This window comes from Rhipicephalus microplus, chromosome 10 (genome assembly GCF_043290135.1).
Source record: "Rhipicephalus microplus isolate Deutch F79 chromosome 10, USDA_Rmic, whole genome shotgun sequence".
NCBI lineage: Eukaryota > Metazoa > Arthropoda > Arachnida > Ixodida > Ixodidae > Rhipicephalus > Rhipicephalus microplus.
In genome coordinates, this window is record NC_134709.1 from 83,368,201 (window position 1) to 83,387,793 (window position 19,593).

Genomic DNA, 19,593 nt, shown 5'->3' on the forward strand with positions numbered 1-19,593 from the left:
TTTGGCGCGGCGCCGCGCCCTTTCCCCATAAAGAGAGAGAGAGACAGCGCGCGGCTAAGCGAAGCTGCGCGCCCACTCTCTGCATAGGAAGAGGGCGCTGAATGCTCAGGCCAAAGAGTCGGCACATACCCGTTGCAGCATGTCAGCGCAGGGCTTTCCGATACGGCTCACGCCCTCTCCCGATACAGAGAGAGAGAGAGAGAGAAAAAAAAGGGCGCGTGGTTACGCGAAGCTGTGCGAGAACTCTCTCCCTAAGGAGAGGGCGAAGCACCACGTCAGAATTCCAAGCGCTGCAAAAGAGGGGCATTCGCTAGCTCGGCGAGTCGGTAGCGCCCTCTCTCGCCAGCCGCGGAGTTCAACGTCGATTTTTGGAACGTGTCTAACGATTTTAGTCAATTATTTCGATTCATTCTTTATTACTTCAGTTAATTACGGTATTTTAGACCTTCTTCGTTCATTTCTAACCAAGCTTCGAGCACTGAGCTCTCGATGGAGGCGAAAAAGGCTGTAGGCCCGTGTGCTCAGATTTGGGCGCCCGTTAAACAACCCCAGGTGGTCGAAATTCCCGGAGCCCTCCACTGCGGCGTTTCTCATAATGATACAGTGGTTTTGGGACGTGAAACCCCAGCAATTATTGTATCAAGTTTTCAGCACGGCTAGCCTTCTTGCTGCCTGCATTGTGCACTTAACTGCGAGTGTGACCACGCCACAAGGATGTGAGCATGCACGACAAGACGGGCACCTCAAGCACTTGAAACGCTGGCGTAAGGAATCGCGGCCGCCGCAGCGAGCGAAATGACCTTCATGCTCTGTATCACTTTGTGATGTGTGGTGCGCGTTCAAAGTGCGCGCCTTCGAAAAGTGCGCGTCACGGAAAAAAAAAAAAACAAAAGGAGAAATACCAGAGTGCACGTGCGGGGCTGCTTAAACAAGAATGACGACGTTAAAGAGCGTCGAGCACGAGGATGCGTGGCAGGACGTGAAGTAAACAAAAGGTAAAACATCCAATGGGCAGCGAACACGGAGATTTCAAGGCCCAATGGCTTGACACCACGAGACAGCAGTATCTCCAATGAGAACGAGACAAGTGGGCCAGAGCTGAAGCAGGAGCCTGAGCAGACCAGAGCAAGGGGAGTTCGAAGAAGACGGGGCAAGCGGAAGGTCGTCACCAGACCGGGCGCTGAAGATGGGCCGTCGGGCGTAGGACCCGAGCCTGCAGGTCTTCAACCGGCCGGGGCCTCCTGCCGTCGTGTTCCCGCTCCAAAGGACCGTGGCCATCCGGTCCTGAACTCCTTTCCAGGGCCTGCGGACTTTGGTTCCGGCAGGCGAGCTACAGCCGTCGGGCTCCGGGCCCGAGCTGTGCGCCCAGCTGCTTGACTAGGTCGACCCTGGTTCTCTGACGCGTCACCACCAGCCTGCGTTCTCTCGTCACAGACGGGTCCACACTCCTAAAGCCAGAGCCACCACGTTCCGGCCTGGTTTCTCGACGTGTCGTCAGCAGCCAGCGTTCCTTCATCCCCGTCCTGCCCGCGTCCTGAAGCCGGAATCACCGCGTTCCGGTTTGCTCATCGTCGGCGGAATTCAGCGTGTGGGTGAGACCGAACAGATATCTTGCGCTACTCCCATCACTCAGCCCCTTTCGAACGTTAGGTTTAGTTACTGACTTTGAACGTTTTTGTTGGGTGTTTACAGATGTGTTTCGTCATGTCCAGTCAACTGTTTATTAAGTGTTTTGTTTTGTGAGGAATCTTTGCCTTTTTCTTTTCAATTAAACTTTTTGTGTGTTTCTTGGAAACCGAACGGCTTTGTCCTTATTAACAAAACTCTCTGAGGCTCAGCCCGGGAGAAACAAATCAGCAACAAAGAAACCTGCATCACAAATTGGCGTCCGCGGCGACAGGACAAAGTCGTTTGTTTTTCATGTAGATTTTTCGACGCGATGAAAAGCACTTCGGAATTATTAGATCTGGCGGAGAGTATAAGTCTCAAGGGAGCGGAGTTCAAGGAGTGGTACGACAAGCAAATGGCGCAAGCGCAAGAGGAACGGGCTGCGATATGTGACGCTAAAAAGCAGCAGATTGCATTGCAAACACACGCTAAGAGAGAGGAGTTCGAGCGAGAAACACGGGCTAGGAGAGAGAAGCTCGAGCGAGAGACACGCGCTAAGAAGGAGCAGCTTGAGCTAGAAATGCGTGAAAAGAAAAGGCTGCTCGAGATAGAGATGCGCGAAAAGAAGAGACTGTTGGAACTAGAATATGAGGATTTGCAGCAGTGGCTTGAGAGGGAAAACGCTGAATATACGTGGTCTGAGAGCCAGAGTAGTCAACCAGTGGATGAGGTGTGCTCTGAAAGCAGTTACATCGGGAGCGATTTGAATTTACGTGAGACTGACCCTGTACCTCGTCATGACCTTTCGCTAGAGAAAGAAACTCTGAAAGAGTATGACAGGGAGGTAAACAGTCAAAAGACTAGGAGACTCGATAAGCTTATTGAAGCGCAGGAATGCTTCGTGAGCATGGAACAAGAACGTTCCATTCAGAGTAAAGGGTATTTTGAAACCTGTGAGAGGTCAAGCGCACTTTATTCAGAGGTAGGATTGCCTCTGAATAGCTCCGCTGAAGGAGCAATAAAAGGTCTCCTAGGTAATGCCGGCGAATGCCATAATGAAAGCTCTGATGTAGCAGCTACCTATTGTTTTGGGCCACTGGAGATAGCAACAGACGCTACGGACATGGTTTTTCACCATGATTATAACTTGCCCATACAGAGAGATGGCTTGTGTTCTCGGGAAATTGTAGATGATGCTTTTAGAAGAATATTGGAGCAAAATGCAAAAGCACTTGTTGAAGAACAGAGAGTAGAGTTGCAATGTAGGTCAGCTATATGTGACAATGAGGGTAATCACGATGACCCAGGCAGAAGGGTTGAAAGTATTGATGAACAAGCAATACAGAAAGCTGAAGGGATGGAAAGTGAACCAGAAGGCAGTAATGGTCCAGCAGGTTATTGTACGAGGAAGGACGCCGACTGGTGCTCTTTGGCATCTTCGGTTGAAGAGGTCGCTTCTGTTAAGATGTCTCAACGATTAGCGGCTTACGAGCTCAAGCAAGGCGTTCGTGGGAAGGATGAAATGATTCAGGCGTGGTTGTACTGGTGCGCCTGGAGGCAACGCCTCCGACTGGCATACAGACATTCCAGCGTGTATGCTTGTGATTTCGAGGTTGGGAACCTGGTGATACACAGCTTTAGGTTCATACGAGCTTACGGTCGAGAATTCTTCCACTGGCTTCCGATTCCTTACTCTTGTCAAATGGTTAGAGCAGTTAAACGTCTTGTACGGGACGCTATAACTTAAGCGTCAAATTCGATTTCCCGCTGGTTTCTTTTGGATCTTGCTTGCGGACCATGGAAGGGTGTTGCTTGTAAATATTTGAAGAAGTTACATGCAATGTAACATTAACATGATGTATAGTTTTTGAGATGATAGGGTATATATGATAAAAAAAAAAAAAAAAGGGGTGGTGTACTACTAATTTGGGGATTTTCACAATCCGCTAGATGTGTCCATACTTTTTCTCACTTCTTGCGTATTTTGAGGTTAGTGAATGTGGACCTTTGGGCAATGCAGTGAACTGTGTGGCGGACATATGTGGGTAAATTGTGGTGCAGTGCGAAACGTGCACTCAACGGCAGTTTTTTTTTTTCTTCTCGAAAAAAAAAAAAAAAAACTTTTCTTATTGTTGTTGGTTGAATGTTACGTTCTGTGGACTCGGTGTTTCGACGTGAGACATGTCAACGAAGAAGCAGTGTGGTGCCATCGGTGTGATGTGTTGAACTGCGTGGTGCAAATATGTGGTGTAATTGTGACGTAGTGCAGAACGCGCACTCATCGGCAGTTTTTTTTTTTAAAAAAAAAACTTGAATGAAAGGGGGGCGTATGTGATGTGTGGTGCGCGTTCAAAGTGCGCGCCTTCGAAAAGTGCGCGTCACGGAAAAAAAAAAAAAACAAAAGGAGAAATACCAGAGTGCACGTGCGGGGCTGCTTAAACAAGAATGACGACGTTAAAGAGCGTCGAGCACGAGGATGCGTGGCAGGACGTGAAGTAAACAAAAGGTAAAACATCCAATGGGCAGCGAACACGGAGATTTCAAGGCCCAATGGCTTGACACCACGAGACAGCAGTATCTCCAATGAGAACGAGACAAGTGGGCCAGAGCTGAAGCAGGAGCCTGAGCAGACCAGAGCAAGGGGAGTTCGAAGAAGACGGGGCAAGCGGAAGGTCGTCACCAGACCGGGCGCTGAAGATGGGCCGTCGGGCGTAGGACCCGAGCCTGCAGGTCTTCAACCGGCCGGGGCCTCCTGCCGTCGTGTTCCCGCTCCAAAGGACCGTGGCCATCCGGTCCTGAACTCCTTTCCAGGGCCTGCGGACTTTGGTTCCGGCAGGCGAGCTACAGCCGTCGGGCTCCGGGCCCGAGCTGTGCGCCCAGCTGCTTGACTAGGTCGACCCTAGTTCCCGGACGCGTCGCCACCAGCCTGCGTTCTCCCGTCTCCGACGTGTCCACGCTCCTCAAGCCGAAACCATCACGATTTGGTAGGGCTTTTCGACGTGTCGCCAGCAGCCAGCGTTCCCTCGTCCTCGTCCTCGTCCAGCCCACGCACTGACGCAGGAGTCACGGCGTTCCGGTTTCTCATCACCGCCGAAAACCAACTTGTGGGTGAGACGGCACCGATACTCTTGCGCTACTCCCATCACTCAGCCTCTTTCGAACGTTAGGTTTAGTTACTGACTTTGAACGTTCTTGTTGGGTGTTTACAGATGTGTTTCGTCATGTCCAGTCAACTGTTTATTAAGTGTTTTGTTTTGTGAGGAATCTTTGCCTTTTTACTTTTCAATTAAACTTTTTGTGTGTTTCTTGGAAACCGAACGGCTTTGTCCTTATTAACAAAACTCTCTGAGGCTCAGCCCGGGAGAAAAACAAATTAGCAACAAGAACCCTGCATCACACACTTCAATGCGAACGCGAAATCGGCACCAAGAACACACAACGTGCAAAGGTATGAGCGATCTCTTGATCGCAGTAATGACAGTGCACGCACGAACCCCCCCCCCCTCCCCCGTCCTCTTCAATGTACGCCGTTTTGCCGTAGTCCATTGAACCTAACTAGCCACACGTACGCGTTACAATGCATCAGCGCGTGATGCACCCATTCTCTCTGCGCCTTCTTTTACCATATAGGAACGCGACGCGACACCCTCTAGACCAGCTAAGGCTACAGTGAACTACATCTAGTTCACTGTACTAAGGCCTATCCATTCCTCGGTGACGCCATCACAGCACGATGGGCGCGGATAAGGCGTTTTCAGAAGTGCGCATTGCTGCACGCTCGTCTGTGTACTTACGGCGCGTTGCAAAACTTGTCTCCCCTGTCCCGAAAGCGCTGACAAAGCAGCTCCTTAGCAGTGTGGTGTCGTAGTGTGGTGACGTAGGCACTAGTAGAGGAGGATATGGGCAGGCCTTAGCTAGTCAAAACGTTGTTGCATGATGGCGAGCTAACACGCCACGCGCTGTAATGCGCGCGTGTGGTTAGGGCTTTACCCGTATGTTCCTTGAGCGCGAAGGAAGAGGTGCAAGACGATCAAAGGAACAGGAGGAAGAACATAGCATATCTAGGTCTGATAGCGTGAAATGTTCAAGCGACTTGACCGTGACACAGTGAGATAGACATGATGGGTAGAAGTTTACTGCACCGGAACGCCCATGGTATGAAAGCTACCCTGAAACCTTCTGCGTAATTGATGGTGCACACCGGCGCTCAGTTTTCGGAGAAACAAAAGGGGGGGAGGGGCATTCGACCTTTAATTTCTCTTACATTAGTCAGCCTCGCAACGTGAAATTGACCAAGAAAGGCGATTTTCAAATTAGTATTTGAATCGGAGTAGAAAATTTGATTCAGGGTTAGCATAAGCCTCCCGCGGTAGTCACCGGCTCCCGCGACGTCTAAACTGCGCTGCACAGCTGCCCAGGTACAGGTGTAGTGCAGCGAGACGACGCACGCACACGCATGTGCATGCACAAACACACAAACACACACACACACACACACACACACACACACTCCGGTGCTGCTGCAAAGGAAGTGAGTTCGCGCACGCGCGCGAATGGCCGAAAGAAAGCGTGGTTGCCAAGGGAACCAAACAACCAACAAAAAAAAAGGAAAGAGACCGCTACGAGACCGATAGAACACGCGAGGAGGAAATCGGCAGAGAGCGAAGAAAAGGGGCAACGCAGAAAGTGAGGGAGAAGCCAACGAGGTGCAGGTTACAGCGCAGCTCGCACGCTATATATATAAACGAACTTCAGAAGCGACATTAGGGAAGTAGGGAAAGGGCAAAGAAAACAGCGAGAGTACCCCTGGAAGACACGCGAATAGGAGAGAGAGTCTGCGAAGTCGTGACGCTGTGCAGCGAGGAACGTACAAATCGGGAACCCGGCTGCGCAGGCGAGCGAAAGGAAGGGTCATCGGGCGAAGGGCGGGAAGGAGACAGCGATGACACACACGCACGGGCGTAGATGGAGAGGGTGAGAGAAATACGGTTCGGAAAAGCAGAGCAGCTAGGAGAACTAGAGGGCGCCACGATGGAAAAAGGAAAAGCGCAGCACGCAAGAAAGAATAAGACAACAGATAAAGGAGGGAGCGAGAGAATAAAAAAAATGAAAGGAGTACGGCACACTAGCAAAAATAAGCCAACAGTTACAAGAGGGGAGGGACAGAAAACAAAAATAAAAGCACAGTACATCAGAACGAATACGCCAAAATATATAGCAGGGTAGCTCTAGAAAATAAAACAAAGAAAAACACACTGGCAAGAATAAAGCAACAGTTAAAACAGCAGTGCGATAGACACGGACGAAAAAATTCAACAACACAGAACATGGAATAAGCGAACATACTAGGAGAGACGCAAATAAATAAAGAATCTATAAGAGAAAAACGGGAAGACGATACTTCTGCGGCCCGAAAAGCAGACAAAAAAGAACACTGGGTGTAGGAGGGACAGAAGAGGAATAGGGAAGCGGGCGAGGTGGAAAGCGGGATAAGGGAGCAAGCACACACATACACGAAAAAGAAAGAAAGAGTACCTTCCCCAAAACAGCGGGACGACGCCAAAGGGCAAATGCGTAGCACAGTCGGGGAGAGTGGACGGGGGGAACAGGGGCAAGCCACGGTCTCCGACCGTCGAGGGAATCGACGAAGCAATACAAAAAGAGAAGCAGCCCGCAATACCGAGGGTAAGGACGAAAAAAGCTTCGCAGTGAGGTTGGGGGGATAAAGAACGAAAAAGAAAATATGGAAAGGAAAATCAAAACAGGCAACGACGAAGGAGGAGGAGGGGATGACGACACCTCAACGTAAAAGGGACAATGAAGAACTAAAAAAATGAAGTGAAAAAAAAATAAAAGCAAGCGACAGACAGAGATCGACGCACGAAAGAGGAATCCAGAGGAAATAGATAGGCAAATAATAAGCGCCCAGAGACACACAAAGAAGGGGAGAGTGAGATTGGCAAGAAAGAAGGTCAAAAAAAAAAGGAAAAGCAGTGCCCGAAAGTACGGCGGCCAGGGTTATTACTGCGGAGGAGGAGGAGGGAAGCAAAAAAATCAATGCAGCGAGGGGAAAGTGCCAATCCGAGAGAACGCAGTAGTGCACCGACGAAGGCACGCCGGTTTAGGAATCGCCACGTCGCAACCAAGACGACGGACATCATGCAACAATCATTCGCCAAACACGTCTCCAGTGTCCCTCTGATCACTACTGCAGGCTCCCCCAAGAAATCGGAAAGCAGAGGCGCGAGATAAACTTTCACTGAAAAACTACTCATTAAGAGACGTCCAGTCCTTTTGAGCGTAGGCGTCTTGATCCCGATCAAACGCTGACGTGTGTACGTTTGGCTCCGGCTACTTACCGTGTTATGACCACCTCTTCAGGTCCTTGGACCCTGGATCACACATCACACCAACTGTAAGTGGACCTGGCACCCACTCGACACCTTGTTGGGATGTGATAATGCTCCTTGAGAACAGTGCTGACTGTTTATTGTTCAGCTCGACCGCTTCCGCGCTAGGCCTAACCGCCGGCCTAGTATGAGTGGAGGCGCCCAGCGCGACGCGGCCAGCGTCGCAGCGGGCGTCGCTGCTGGAGGCGACGCCGCTCGCTCATGGCGTGCTCTACATGCTGACCTTCGTCCCACTGGTTCATCGGCTGACACCTGCGCAGCGGATCTGAAGAAACCATCTTCATGGGAGCCTAAACCTCCACCACTGCCCGATGCGGACTACAAGGTGATTCTTCGGATACGCGGGGGTCTCGACTGTACCAAGTTGCACCCCTGTGTCTTACGACAACTCGTTCTCAAAGCAGTTGGACTTCCCATCAGCAGCCCTGATCAAATCAGGGTCAATCCCACCAGTCACACAGTGCTCGTGAGTACGTCAAGCATGGACCGAGCAGATTTATACCACAACATCCGGACCTTAAAGTTCAACGGAGTCCCCTACGAAGTCGTCACCCACGTTGCCGACCCTGTAGATTCTTGTCGTGGAAAGTTTCATCTCCCTCTGGATTATGCTGACGAGGAAATCCTTCCAACCCTCCAAAGATGTAATCCAGCCATGACCATTGGGGCCGCTCGCCGACTGAGCACCACCGAAACCATCTTGGTTGTTTTCCGTGGCACGCACGTCCCTTTTTACATCAACTACGAAGGCTGCACGCTTCGCTGCCGCCCATTCCGACTGAAGGTGGAAGCCTGCACCCGTTGCCGAAAAATTGGACATCGCCAGGATGTCTGCCCCTCTACTCCCGATGCAATCTGTCACAAGTGCGGACTGAAGGATTCCTCAATGGACCATGAATGTGAACCCGTCTGTGTCGTGTGTGGTGGAGCTCACATCACCGGTTCCCCATTGTGCAAACAGCGTTACAAGACTAAGACACCTAAATACCAGACACCTAAGCCCTCAGAAGTTCCATCATCCCGAACACCGAGCCTTAATCGCTCGCAAGAGCGTGGCCCACAGCGAGGTCGCAGCAAGAGCAAGAGGCGGGGCCCAAACTCGACTCCCAAAGAACTTGACTTCCCGACCCAGTCAACGAACCCCCATTCCACCAGTCATCTGCCAAACCCATTAAAGGTAAGCTGGGCACAGGCAGCTTCCTCTAACTGCTCCTTATCTCAAAACATTAGCCTAGAAAAAGTTCTAGCTGAAAACGCTAGCCTCAAGGCAGAAATTCAAAAGTTAAAGCTCGAGCTACAATCCCGAATGCCCCTTAGCAATCTTTCGCAGCATTCCGAACCACGATCTTTCATTCCTGCTCAATCGCCCCCTGCTGTTGAACCCACGATACCTCTTCCTCCTACTGACATGGACACTACAATGCCTCGAGACACCTCCCAGCTGCCACCCTCAAATAAGCGCAAAACCCCTGCCACACCACGCGAAGAAGAATCTCTCAGCGACACAGTTCTAACTCTTAACGATAGGATAAACGCCCTCGAAAATAAAACACAGAAGAAATTCGCCGTCATTGAAAGTAAGATTTCTCACATAGAGAGCAGATTCACAGCTCAGGAGACGGGCCAAGCTGCCATAAATGACAAACTTGACAAGTTTCTAGATTTTGTACAAACTCAAATGCAGCAGACCACTGCATGGATTGCGGCCGTCACGGCCAATAATCCAAATATAGCCGTACCCGCCTTCTCTCCTACACCCCCTCCCGACAATGGCTGCAAACCCTAATCGCTCGAACTTTGTAGTATGGCAATGGAACTGCAGGGGGTTCCGCAAAAAGAAAGCGACTCTTCAACAATATTTGGCCTCCTGCCCCAAACCCCCTGCAGCCATTGCCCTACAAGAGACCCACGGAAACATAACTTTTCCCGGTTACAGTGTACACCAAACTAAATCTCTAAATTCTCCCGATACTGCAATATTAACGCAAAAACATTTGACGGTAACTCACTCTAATTTCGACGGCGTCGATGTGGAGCACAACTTTTTGGAGGTCCTTCCTTGTAAAACTCAAGAATCGCCTTTATACGTATTAAACGTCTATAGTAGGCCACAGGCGAAACACCATCGCTTCAATACTCTCTTTGCCCGAGCCATTGCGGCCGCGAAACATCACCCTCTCCTAATACTTGGTGATTTTAATGCACCAAATCAAGTATGGGGCCACTCTGTTTCTACACCCAAGGGTAGGGCTTTGTGGGTTCACATACAGGATCACCGCCTCACCCTCCACAACAATATAGACATGCCCACTAGATTAGGTAATAGTGTAGCTAAAGATACATCTCCCGATCTTACACTCAGCCATCGCGTTCACTTTGTCACATGGACCAACCTGAACATTAACTTCGGTAGTGACCACTACATTATTCAAACTACCATACACTTCCGACACAAACCTTTAGCTCCCAAGCGCCTGAGCCTTATTAACTGGAACAAGTTTCGCGAGGCCCGTCACTGCTCGGCGCCTACTGAGATAGATGATATCTCGGAATGGGTACAGCAATTGCACACTGACACAAAAACGCATACCACCATGTTACCACCTGATACGCCTTTTACAATAGTTGACACCCGACTTCTTCACATGTGGGAAGCTAAGCAATCTCTCCTCAAACGCTGGAAGAAGAGGCGACACAATCGCCGACTGAGACTGAGAATTGCGAGACTCGATTTGCAAATTCAGGACTATGCCATACAGCTTGCTTGTCAACAATGGACCCAGAAATGCGAAAGCATGCATGGCCACCTAGACAGCAAGATGACATGGCAGCTCCTGCGGCATTTATTAGACCCTACCATATCACGTACCGCAAATAATCATCACATTAACAAACTACTTCACTCGCACAAAGGTAACTTAAACACTCTTTTTAATGATCTTCGCGACAAACACCTACCCAGCGCGTATCGATACGATGCACCTGACTATATCGGACAACCAAATGATGATCTCAGTAGCCCCATAACGGAGGCTGAGGTTAGACACGCGCTTGCGAACCTTCGCACCTCATCTGCACCAGGCCCTGACCTCGTCAATAATAAACTTCTCCGCAACTTAGATGAAAACTCAATTATAGCCCTCACTAAATTTTTTAACCACTGCTTCGACACTTCTACCTTGCCGGCTGCGTGGAAGGACGCCAGAGTTATTTTCATACCAAAACCTGGTAAGCCCATAAACACAGCCAACCTACGTCCGATTTCCCTCACTTCATGCATCGGAAAAACACTTGAACATGTAATCCTCAACCGCCTTAGCAAATTTATAGAAGAACACAACTTATACCCTCACGAAATGATAGGCTTCCGTAAATCCCTTTCCAGTCAAGATGTCATGCTTCGACTGAAGCATGACATCATTACCCCTAACTCTAGCCTCGATACTCAAGCAATTCTCAGTCTCGATCTCCATGGGGCTTTTAACAACGTCAGCCACACTGCCATATTGAGTGAACTGAGCGCTATAGGCGTTGGTAAAAAGATTCATGATTACATATCTGCGTTCCTTTCGAACCGTACGGCAACTATTTACATTGGGTCTGAACACTCTTGTTCTTACTCCTTGGGGAGTTTCGGCACACCTCAAGGATCAGTGTTATCACCTTTCCTTTTTAACATCGCGATGATGCCGCTGGCTCGAACGCTGAGATCCATATCAGATCTCAAATTTTCACTTTATGCAGATGATATTACCCTCTGGATGACAGGCGGCTCCGATGGTCACATTCAGGAAACTCTGCAAACTGCTGCTGACAGGGTGGTGGTTTGTGCGGGTAACATGAATCTGACCTGTTCACCCACTAAATCTGAACTGCTCCTCCTTCCTGCCCATCGGGGCTCTGAAAAGCACATCTCTGATATACAAATAACACTGAACAATACACCCGTGCCTAAAGTTGACAGACTCAGGGTGCTTGGACTACACATACAACGAAATCGACTAAACACACACACCATTAAAGCACTTCAAACAACTGTGGACCACACTCTACGCCTTATAGGCAGGATATCTAATAAGCATGGCGGGCTACGAGAGGCAGAGCTCCTCCGCCTCATCCAAGCCTTCGTCCTCAATAAAGTGACTTATTCTCTCCCTTATCTGTTCCTTCTGAGAAGAGAACAACATAACGTAGACACTTTGTTACGTAAAATCTACAAATTCGCTCTCGGAGTCCCCATTCGAACGTCCACCGCACGGCTCATGGAGACAGGCACATTGAACACCTTAACTGAACTTATTGAAGCACACTTAACTTCACAATATGCTCGTCTTTCCAACACACAGACCGGAAGATACATACTCGATACCCTCAGTATCAGGCCAACTCCAACCACTAACGCCAAACACACTATTCCGCATGAAATACACAAGAATCTACTCATTCCGCCGCTCCCTAAAAACATGCACCCTGTGCACCACGAGCAACGTCGACGACAGCGTGCAAAAACTCTCGAAAAACGATTTTCTACTTCTAAAGAAGTGCTCTACGTTGACGCTGCCGAATACAGTACTCGTCCTTTTTTCGCCCTCTCAGTTGTGAATTCGCTAGGTCAGATATCTGCTGCTGCTTCTATTTCTGCTTCCTCTTCTGAGGAGGCGGAAGAAGCAGCCATAGCTCTGGCCCTTACAGTTCCAAATTATTCACTTATTATTAGTGATTCAAAAACTGCCATCTACAATTTTGGAGCGGGTAGGGTGTCCAAAACAGCCCTCTCCCTCCTTTTGGCCCATCCCCCGCAACAAGACACGGCTTTAATATGGACTCCCGCGCACGCGGGCCTTGCCGGTAACGAGGCGGCTCACGCCAGCGCCCGAGGATTTACGTTCCGGGCGCAGGCGCTGGAAGAGCCAGGCCCCGTTTCGACAACGGCACCGTTTGCTGCGCGGGATCGCCTTTTAACATTTCACGACATCTGTAGTCACTACCGCCTTGGTCGTTTATCCTTACCGCCGCTAACGTCGAAATCCATACGAAGGCGCGAAGTACTGTGGCGACAGCTGCAGACTCACACCTTTCCTTCTCCTTACATTCTTCACCTCATGTACCCTTCTCTTTACCCGTCCTCCTCCTGTAAATATTGCTCCGCACAGAAAGCAAATCTTAATCATATCATGTGGGGGTGCCCTAAGCACCCCCCTCCACCGTCCCTTCGAAAACTAATTAGTAATGAGGAGCAGTGGGAGGCTGCCATGCGCAGCTTGAAACCCGACGTCCAGGAGGCCATCCTGGGTTGGGCAGAGAGGGTTGCGGAGGACTATCGAGCGTAGCAATCTCTCCTCATCTCTCTTCCATTGCACCTTTCCTTTACAAAGGAAAAATAAAGTTTATACCTACCTTTGAGCGTATCTATCTAAATCTAGTTCTATCTAAATCTAGTTCTATCTATCTATCTATCTATCTATCTATCTATCTATCTATCTATCTACTGTTTGCCTGTCGAGATTTTCACAAAGAGAAATCAGAGCAAGCCAGATGAATAATGCTGCTGTGAGGACAAAAAAAAATTACTCCCCAAAAGGTGCCCCGCCACGGTCGTCTTAGTGGCTAAGGTACTCGGCTGCTGACCCGCAGGTCGCGGGATCGAATCCCGGCAGCGGCGGCTGCATTTCCGATGGGGGCGGAAATGTTGTAGGCCCGTGTGCTTAGATATGGGTGCACGTTAAAGAACCCCAGGTGGTCCAAATTTGCGGAGCCCTCCACTGCAGTGTCTCTCACAATCGTATGGTGGTTTTGGGACGTTAAACCCCACATATCAATCGAATCCCCAAAAGGTGCAAACCCACACGAGTGTACTCACATAGTCGTGGAAGGCCTTGGCTTCGCTCGAGTGCTCGCACGTGTCCCTTCGCTCAGGCGCCGCGCAGTACAGGTCCCAAAACACGCTGCGAAAAAAAAAACACGACATTGCGTTACAAGAGTGCTCCCCCCCCCCCCTCTCTTTCGGAAGACTAAAAGCCAGCTGCCACCAGATCAAAAATCTTCATCTGCAAGCACACAAACACGCACACACACTGGAGTATGCATATAGAAAGATGTCCCATGCGCGAGAACATCGGCGCGAAAAGCGAAACGGAGGAAAAGAAGCACCCGACGTTCCGTACTCAGTTCCGTTGTTTGTTTGTTTTCATTGGTGTAGCTGTATTAAGTGGCCCTTCAAGTACCCTTCTATAAAGTTTTGTGACTCCGATATACGGTACTCGTATTATTTTCTCGCCCATTACGATTATAAAACAATAAAACGCTAAGGCACCAGCCACACGTACGCGTCACAACGCGTCAGCGCACGGCATGTCCTCTCTCTAAAGGTCTGAACCAATGAGGTTATACTGTCTGAACAGACGTAGCCATTGATGCGCGTGGCTTTTCTGACGCGGCCGCGCCCTCTCACTATGGAGAGTGAGGGTGCTGCATCCTCTTTCCATGGAGAGAGGTCGCGGCGCCGCGTCGAGATAGCCACGCGCTGACTCGTCGCAACGGACGCGATTGGTCAGCCCTTAAAGAACGGCCTCTCCCTGTGAAGGGAGAGTGAAGTCTGCTAGAAAGTGGTGGCCATTGACAGCGCACCTAGCGCAGTTATGCAACTGTTTCCAAGTTGTCATAATTAAAAACAGCAATTCTTTTGTATCCGAGGAAGTATAAAAAGTGCTCATCTAATTTCAGGGTTAAAACAGAGAGGATGGGTTTGGGAGCAGACTAAAGTCCCTACTGGAGCAAGTTTGGACGGGCTTATGCCGTTGTCGTCATGTCCCGTATAAAGCCTAATTGATACTATTATATACCACACGCACCTAAGTTCTACCCACGGGTAAAAGCACGCGAGCGTTGGTAACATCCACCCACTCAGGAGGCCCGCCGTCGAAGCAAAGAGCCAACACCCTGACAGCCTTGTGCGAGCATAAAAAGGTGCGAGGAAGGGGGTGCAATAAAAACTAAATGGACACATTCTACGGTTTTTGCAGTGCCCGTCAAGTCCCGTATAATGCCCAGATTGACAACAACCCGCGCATCGTTACCAGCAGGTAAAAGCGCCAAGCAGGGGCGACGAACGCTGCTGGAATAGAGATCAAGCGAGCCGCCGACCCACCTCAGTCGCTCGAAGGGCGCACGCGATAACATCACACCGCTCAGGAGGCCCGCCGTCGATAAAGAGAGGAAACACCTCGCCCTTCTTCAAAGCTAGCGTGAAAATAGGTATGGGGGAGGAGGTAGCTCCAGCAGAAACTGTGAACTTTGCCTCAAAGGATACGGTCGCGCTCGCTGGCGCGCACACTAGCTCGGCATTCATAAGCAGGCACAGACTTCTACGCGCTACGCTCTGATCGCGAAAAGACCACAAAATGTGGTGCTCTCCATGGAGTGGCCGTATTCTCTTACACAAGGATTTTGTAGAGTAACGAGAGAGAGGTTCCAGAACCATTAGCTGCCAGCGTCACTTTGTATATTACAATTTGTTGCTATCGCATTCATCGCTTCGCCCGTGCGATGAAACCAACGTCGTTAGCGATGTACAACCACTTATCTTTAAAACCCGAACGCACGAGCGTCGTCCATCAATTCGATAAGCACCGTATCAATGGAGCATAGCGGCGAAATGAACGAGAATACGCGCGTGTGCTCGGTGAGCAGTCCATGTGCACCTCCGTTCGGTGGGCAGTTCCAGGCACCGGACACCAGCCAGGCTTGTTCACGTTCACTTGTTGCTCATACCCACTGCGGGGGGATCGGCAAATAATTTGAGTTTTGAGCACCATTGCCGTCACCTTTTTTTTTCCCGTTTCTGAACGCTGCAATTAAAGGCGAACCGCCACGAAATTCGGCACTCCGCAAAACGTCAATATATAGATAGTCTAGCTAAAGGTAGTACTGCCTGCCAAATCTCGCCTTCGAAATACAAGCGTTTACCTAAGCGTGCAAACGACGGTGTTAGAATAAACGGCGCCATTACGGCTAGCCGGAAGTGACGTGAACGACAGAAAAATCGTCTGCTCCGCGCCCCTTAGAGTGTGCAACTTTTCTATGTTAAGAAAGCTGCGTGAACACGCGTCTTATCTAACTCTGGTCCGGGCTTCCCACTGGTGGGTTTGCAGTGTCTGACCCCCGAATTCAGAAACGCTGCTCGTCTTGAACTTCCCAGCGACTTCAGTGCAGCACGAACGCGTTTTGAACGCGCTATCTATAAACGGTGCCAAGGCAGCAAACACGCACAGACGCGTTTCAAACGCGCTTCATTGAAAGCGGTTCCAACACAGGAAGGAGCGATCCAGCGGCAGGGAGGATTGCTCACATGGAGCGACGTTCTATGGTAAGCGTCATATCCAATTCTGTCCGATTCGCCCGGGAACACCGCTAGAGCCGCGCGTCGTCTGCTTTCCGGCAATTGGGGCACCAATTATAAATTAAATACGCGACCGCAAAATCTTTCACTGTTGTTATCGTAACTTAACGAATACGTAAACGTATTTATGGCCATTTCCACCTAAGTGAAATTTCGTTGCAGTTGACCCTTTAAGTTACAAAATATAAGCATCACCACAAGGGTGAAACAATGAATGCGATAGCAACAAACTGTAAGGCTAAATGCTACTTTTTTTTTCGCATCCGACATCCCGCAATTCTACAATACGCTGTCTCTTCGCGTTGACAACGCAGCACGTAAACGAGTTCACGATCCATTCGCGCCGATGCCTGCTGCCGCTGTTCCACCCCTGTAAGTTCTAGCGCGAAATAGCGTGGCCCACCCGGGGACCACGTGAAAATCACGCGCGACTCGTCACTTCGAACCAATCACAACGCCCGACCGACGCCGTCACTCCCGCGTCATGAAACCAAGGAGGATTAAAAAAAAAAAAGTTGCTGGAGTGGAAGCTCCAGCAATGCCTTGCCAGCAGAAGTGAAGCCATCTTTTGCCACTGCCAAGATGGCGGAAACACGCTCTTTTCTGATGGTGCCCACTTAAAGATCAAGTGGCTTTGATATGTTATGTAAATGCAACGTTAGTTCTAAGTCAAAAGATAGTTGTTCCCGACAAAATAACCCACAAAAACGAGTATAGATGACTGAATCTTCAAGGAACTTTGCCTCCAATCAGAGGCTCACAAAAAAAAAAGAAAACTAGGAACTGTAAGACGCACTTGGAGCACTACGTGACCAGAAAAAGTTCCCACATTAAACTTGTTGGGCGTGCGAGGGAAACGCTTCGTTTTTTATTCGCTGAACGGTGATAATTTATCATGCCCCTAGTAAGATGGCCCCCACAGCCGCCATCTTGCCAGTGGAACGGCTTCACTTCTGGGCAGACATTTCCACTCCAGCAGTTTTTTTTTTTAATCCTCCTTGAATGAAACATCCCTTCCGATCTCTCTCTCTCTCACACACACGCACACACACACACACACACACACACACACGCACACACACACAAATGACCACCGCGTGTCTCTCCAGTGTGAAACTAATGCCGATTCTCCGCTTAAGTTGAACAGCTTTGGCCAACTCACCCGACGATCTCGGTGAATGCCACAGGCAGATTGAGAATAACCGATGAAAACGGCTTGCTTACTTCTTGTCGCACGGCCCCCCTAGGTGTCTCGCACTACTCGCGGGAGCAACAAAAATGAAGGCAGCTATGCACTGTAGCCGCGCCAAGCCTGAAAGAAGTGCGGGGCTGGGCAGCCTTGCTTGTTTCTCGTCGATTTTCTGCCTTTCTTCGATTCCCTTTCTTCCTTTCTCTCTCTCTCTGCCGGTTTTCCTGCCTTTATCCATTTCTTTCTATCCGTTCCTTCCCACTCATCCCGCTTCTTGATCTTCTAGTAGTCTCTCGCTTTCCGTCTATTTTTCTCTTTCTATTATTATGCGCGATTTTGCCTGCATTACGCCAAGTGACGACGACAGCATACGACACAGCCTGGGCCCCTAAAGTGCGCCGCACTTAATATTGACCCCGACTGCACAGACCTATTCCACAGCTATGCGCAAAGAACCAGCGGTCGCCACATTCTTAGCTTGCGGCTGTGTTTTCAGAAACAACTATCGCGAACAACGTCAGCAGCAAGAAAAAAAAAAAACACGATCCGCGTCATAAGCGCCCACGCCTTGCATTTCGCAGCTGTTGCACTATGTGAACCGTGCACCGGGGGGCTTACATTCACGGTTTAATACAATGAAGAGGACTGTTTTTTTCCAGCTGCGCTCTATCGAACTTTTAAAAGAGGCGTGATATGATGGCAACGGGGTAAACTCGCTGACCGGAACTTTCATTCAACAACCCGACAACAAGCGGTTGCGGTACCGCCATCTCAAGGGGCAATATTGAATCCTTTAAAAGTTTGAAGCACTAAACGCTTGTTCACACCTGTGACCAAGTCGGTCGCAAAGCGACCGGTTAGGGTCGGCCGCACGCTGCTCGATTTCAGATGCGAAGCACCTTATGCCGAAGCTCAATCCGGTGCGCGTAACCACGCTCACAGCGCATGCGCAACACCTGGCCCAAGCACTGCCAGACCGGCCTGTGTAGGGCGCCGTGGCCTCTCCCTCTCACACTCTCTCAGCAATCAAGTGATGGCGTTCGGGGAACGAAATTCTGCAGACGCACGATGAACCCACGTGCTCCTCCCGCATGACGTGCTTTCACAAGAGTTCCGTACGAGTAACAGCAAAAGAAAATACAGTGAATTACGGTGCGCTCCATTTGCAAGGACGCGTCAACATCGGGCAAAGTGTCCGTGAAGTACGGAACTTTAGGTCGCGCATGGGCAATTGAAGGATTCTCATCTGTTTTGTCCGTTTTTTTTTTTTTGGTAGCGTTAGCTACACTGGCCTCGCTGAGCCAATTTCGCGTGGCACTGGCCTGCGCATGCGCAATGATACTCCGCCGCCGCCGGTGTGCGCGCCATTCGATGCGCTGCGCAGACGATCAGTGGTGTCGCGCACCGGAGCCGGCACCTCCTTCGCACTCGGCCGCGGCCGCGCGCGACTCGCCGCCGCCGGTGTGCGCTTTCCAGAGGAGTGGCGTCATAGCCTTGGTAGACATATGGACGCCGACGCGCGCGCCTTCCCTGTGCAGTCGCCATCTGACACTGCGCTGGAGCCGCTTGATAGCTAGCGCCTCTGACTGGCGTTTGCCACTGTGGTATAGCCATCAGCTGAACCTTTGCTAACGCTACGTATATCCTGGCATAGCTGAGCTAAGCCACTACCATTTTTTTTTCGCATTTCGTGAGCATACTTATGTACGCTCCTCGAAATAAAATTTTGCTGGAAGTAAGGCCGCGTTCAGACTGAGCATTCCGGCCGCCGAAAGTGCTCCGAATCCGGTTCGGCGGCGGCGAGATCTGCCGAAAGGGCCCTCTCCGCGCCGATCGCTCACGGACCGATTTTTGCGGCGTCTGCCGCCGAATCGGTCACCGCGGACCAATAGGAGCGCTAGTCAAGGAATTTTGAAAAATGGCGGCCAAGCCCTACTCACTTGTTTGCCGCAGTGCACGTAACTGAATGTTGAAACCAACGGGAGTTT

General features: G+C 50.2%; 2 protein-coding genes across 19 annotated transcripts in view; one reads left to right on the plus strand and one right to left on the minus strand.

Annotated features, from left to right (window-relative positions):
* Ssdp (Sequence-specific single-stranded DNA-binding protein) overlaps positions 1 to 19,593 on the minus strand; it is a 108,291-nt gene that overhangs the window by 57,683 nt on the left and 31,015 nt on the right. For all 18 annotated transcript variants that reach the window (XM_037432204.2, XM_037432203.2, XM_037432206.2 and 15 more), the window contains exon 4: positions 13,879 to 13,963. In XM_037432204.2, coding sequence (XP_037288101.1) covers positions 13,879 to 13,963 — 85 coding nt within the window. The remainder of the gene's footprint in view (positions 1 to 13,878; positions 13,964 to 19,593) is intronic.
* On the plus strand, positions 7,929 to 12,537 carry LOC142774777 (uncharacterized). Its single transcript, XM_075875813.1, has 2 exons — positions 7,929 to 8,023; positions 8,107 to 12,537. Exon 2 carries the CDS (start codon positions 8,146 to 8,148, stop codon positions 9,802 to 9,804), a length of 1,659 nt encoding a protein of 552 aa, XP_075731928.1. The 5' UTR covers positions 7,929 to 8,023; positions 8,107 to 8,145; the 3' UTR covers positions 9,805 to 12,537.

Excerpts from the sequence above, each read along its gene's own strand:
- LOC142774777 (XM_075875813.1), top strand. The coding sequence starts at position 8,146 with ATGAGTGGAGGCGCCCAGCGCGACGCGGCCAGCGTCGCAGCGGGCGTC.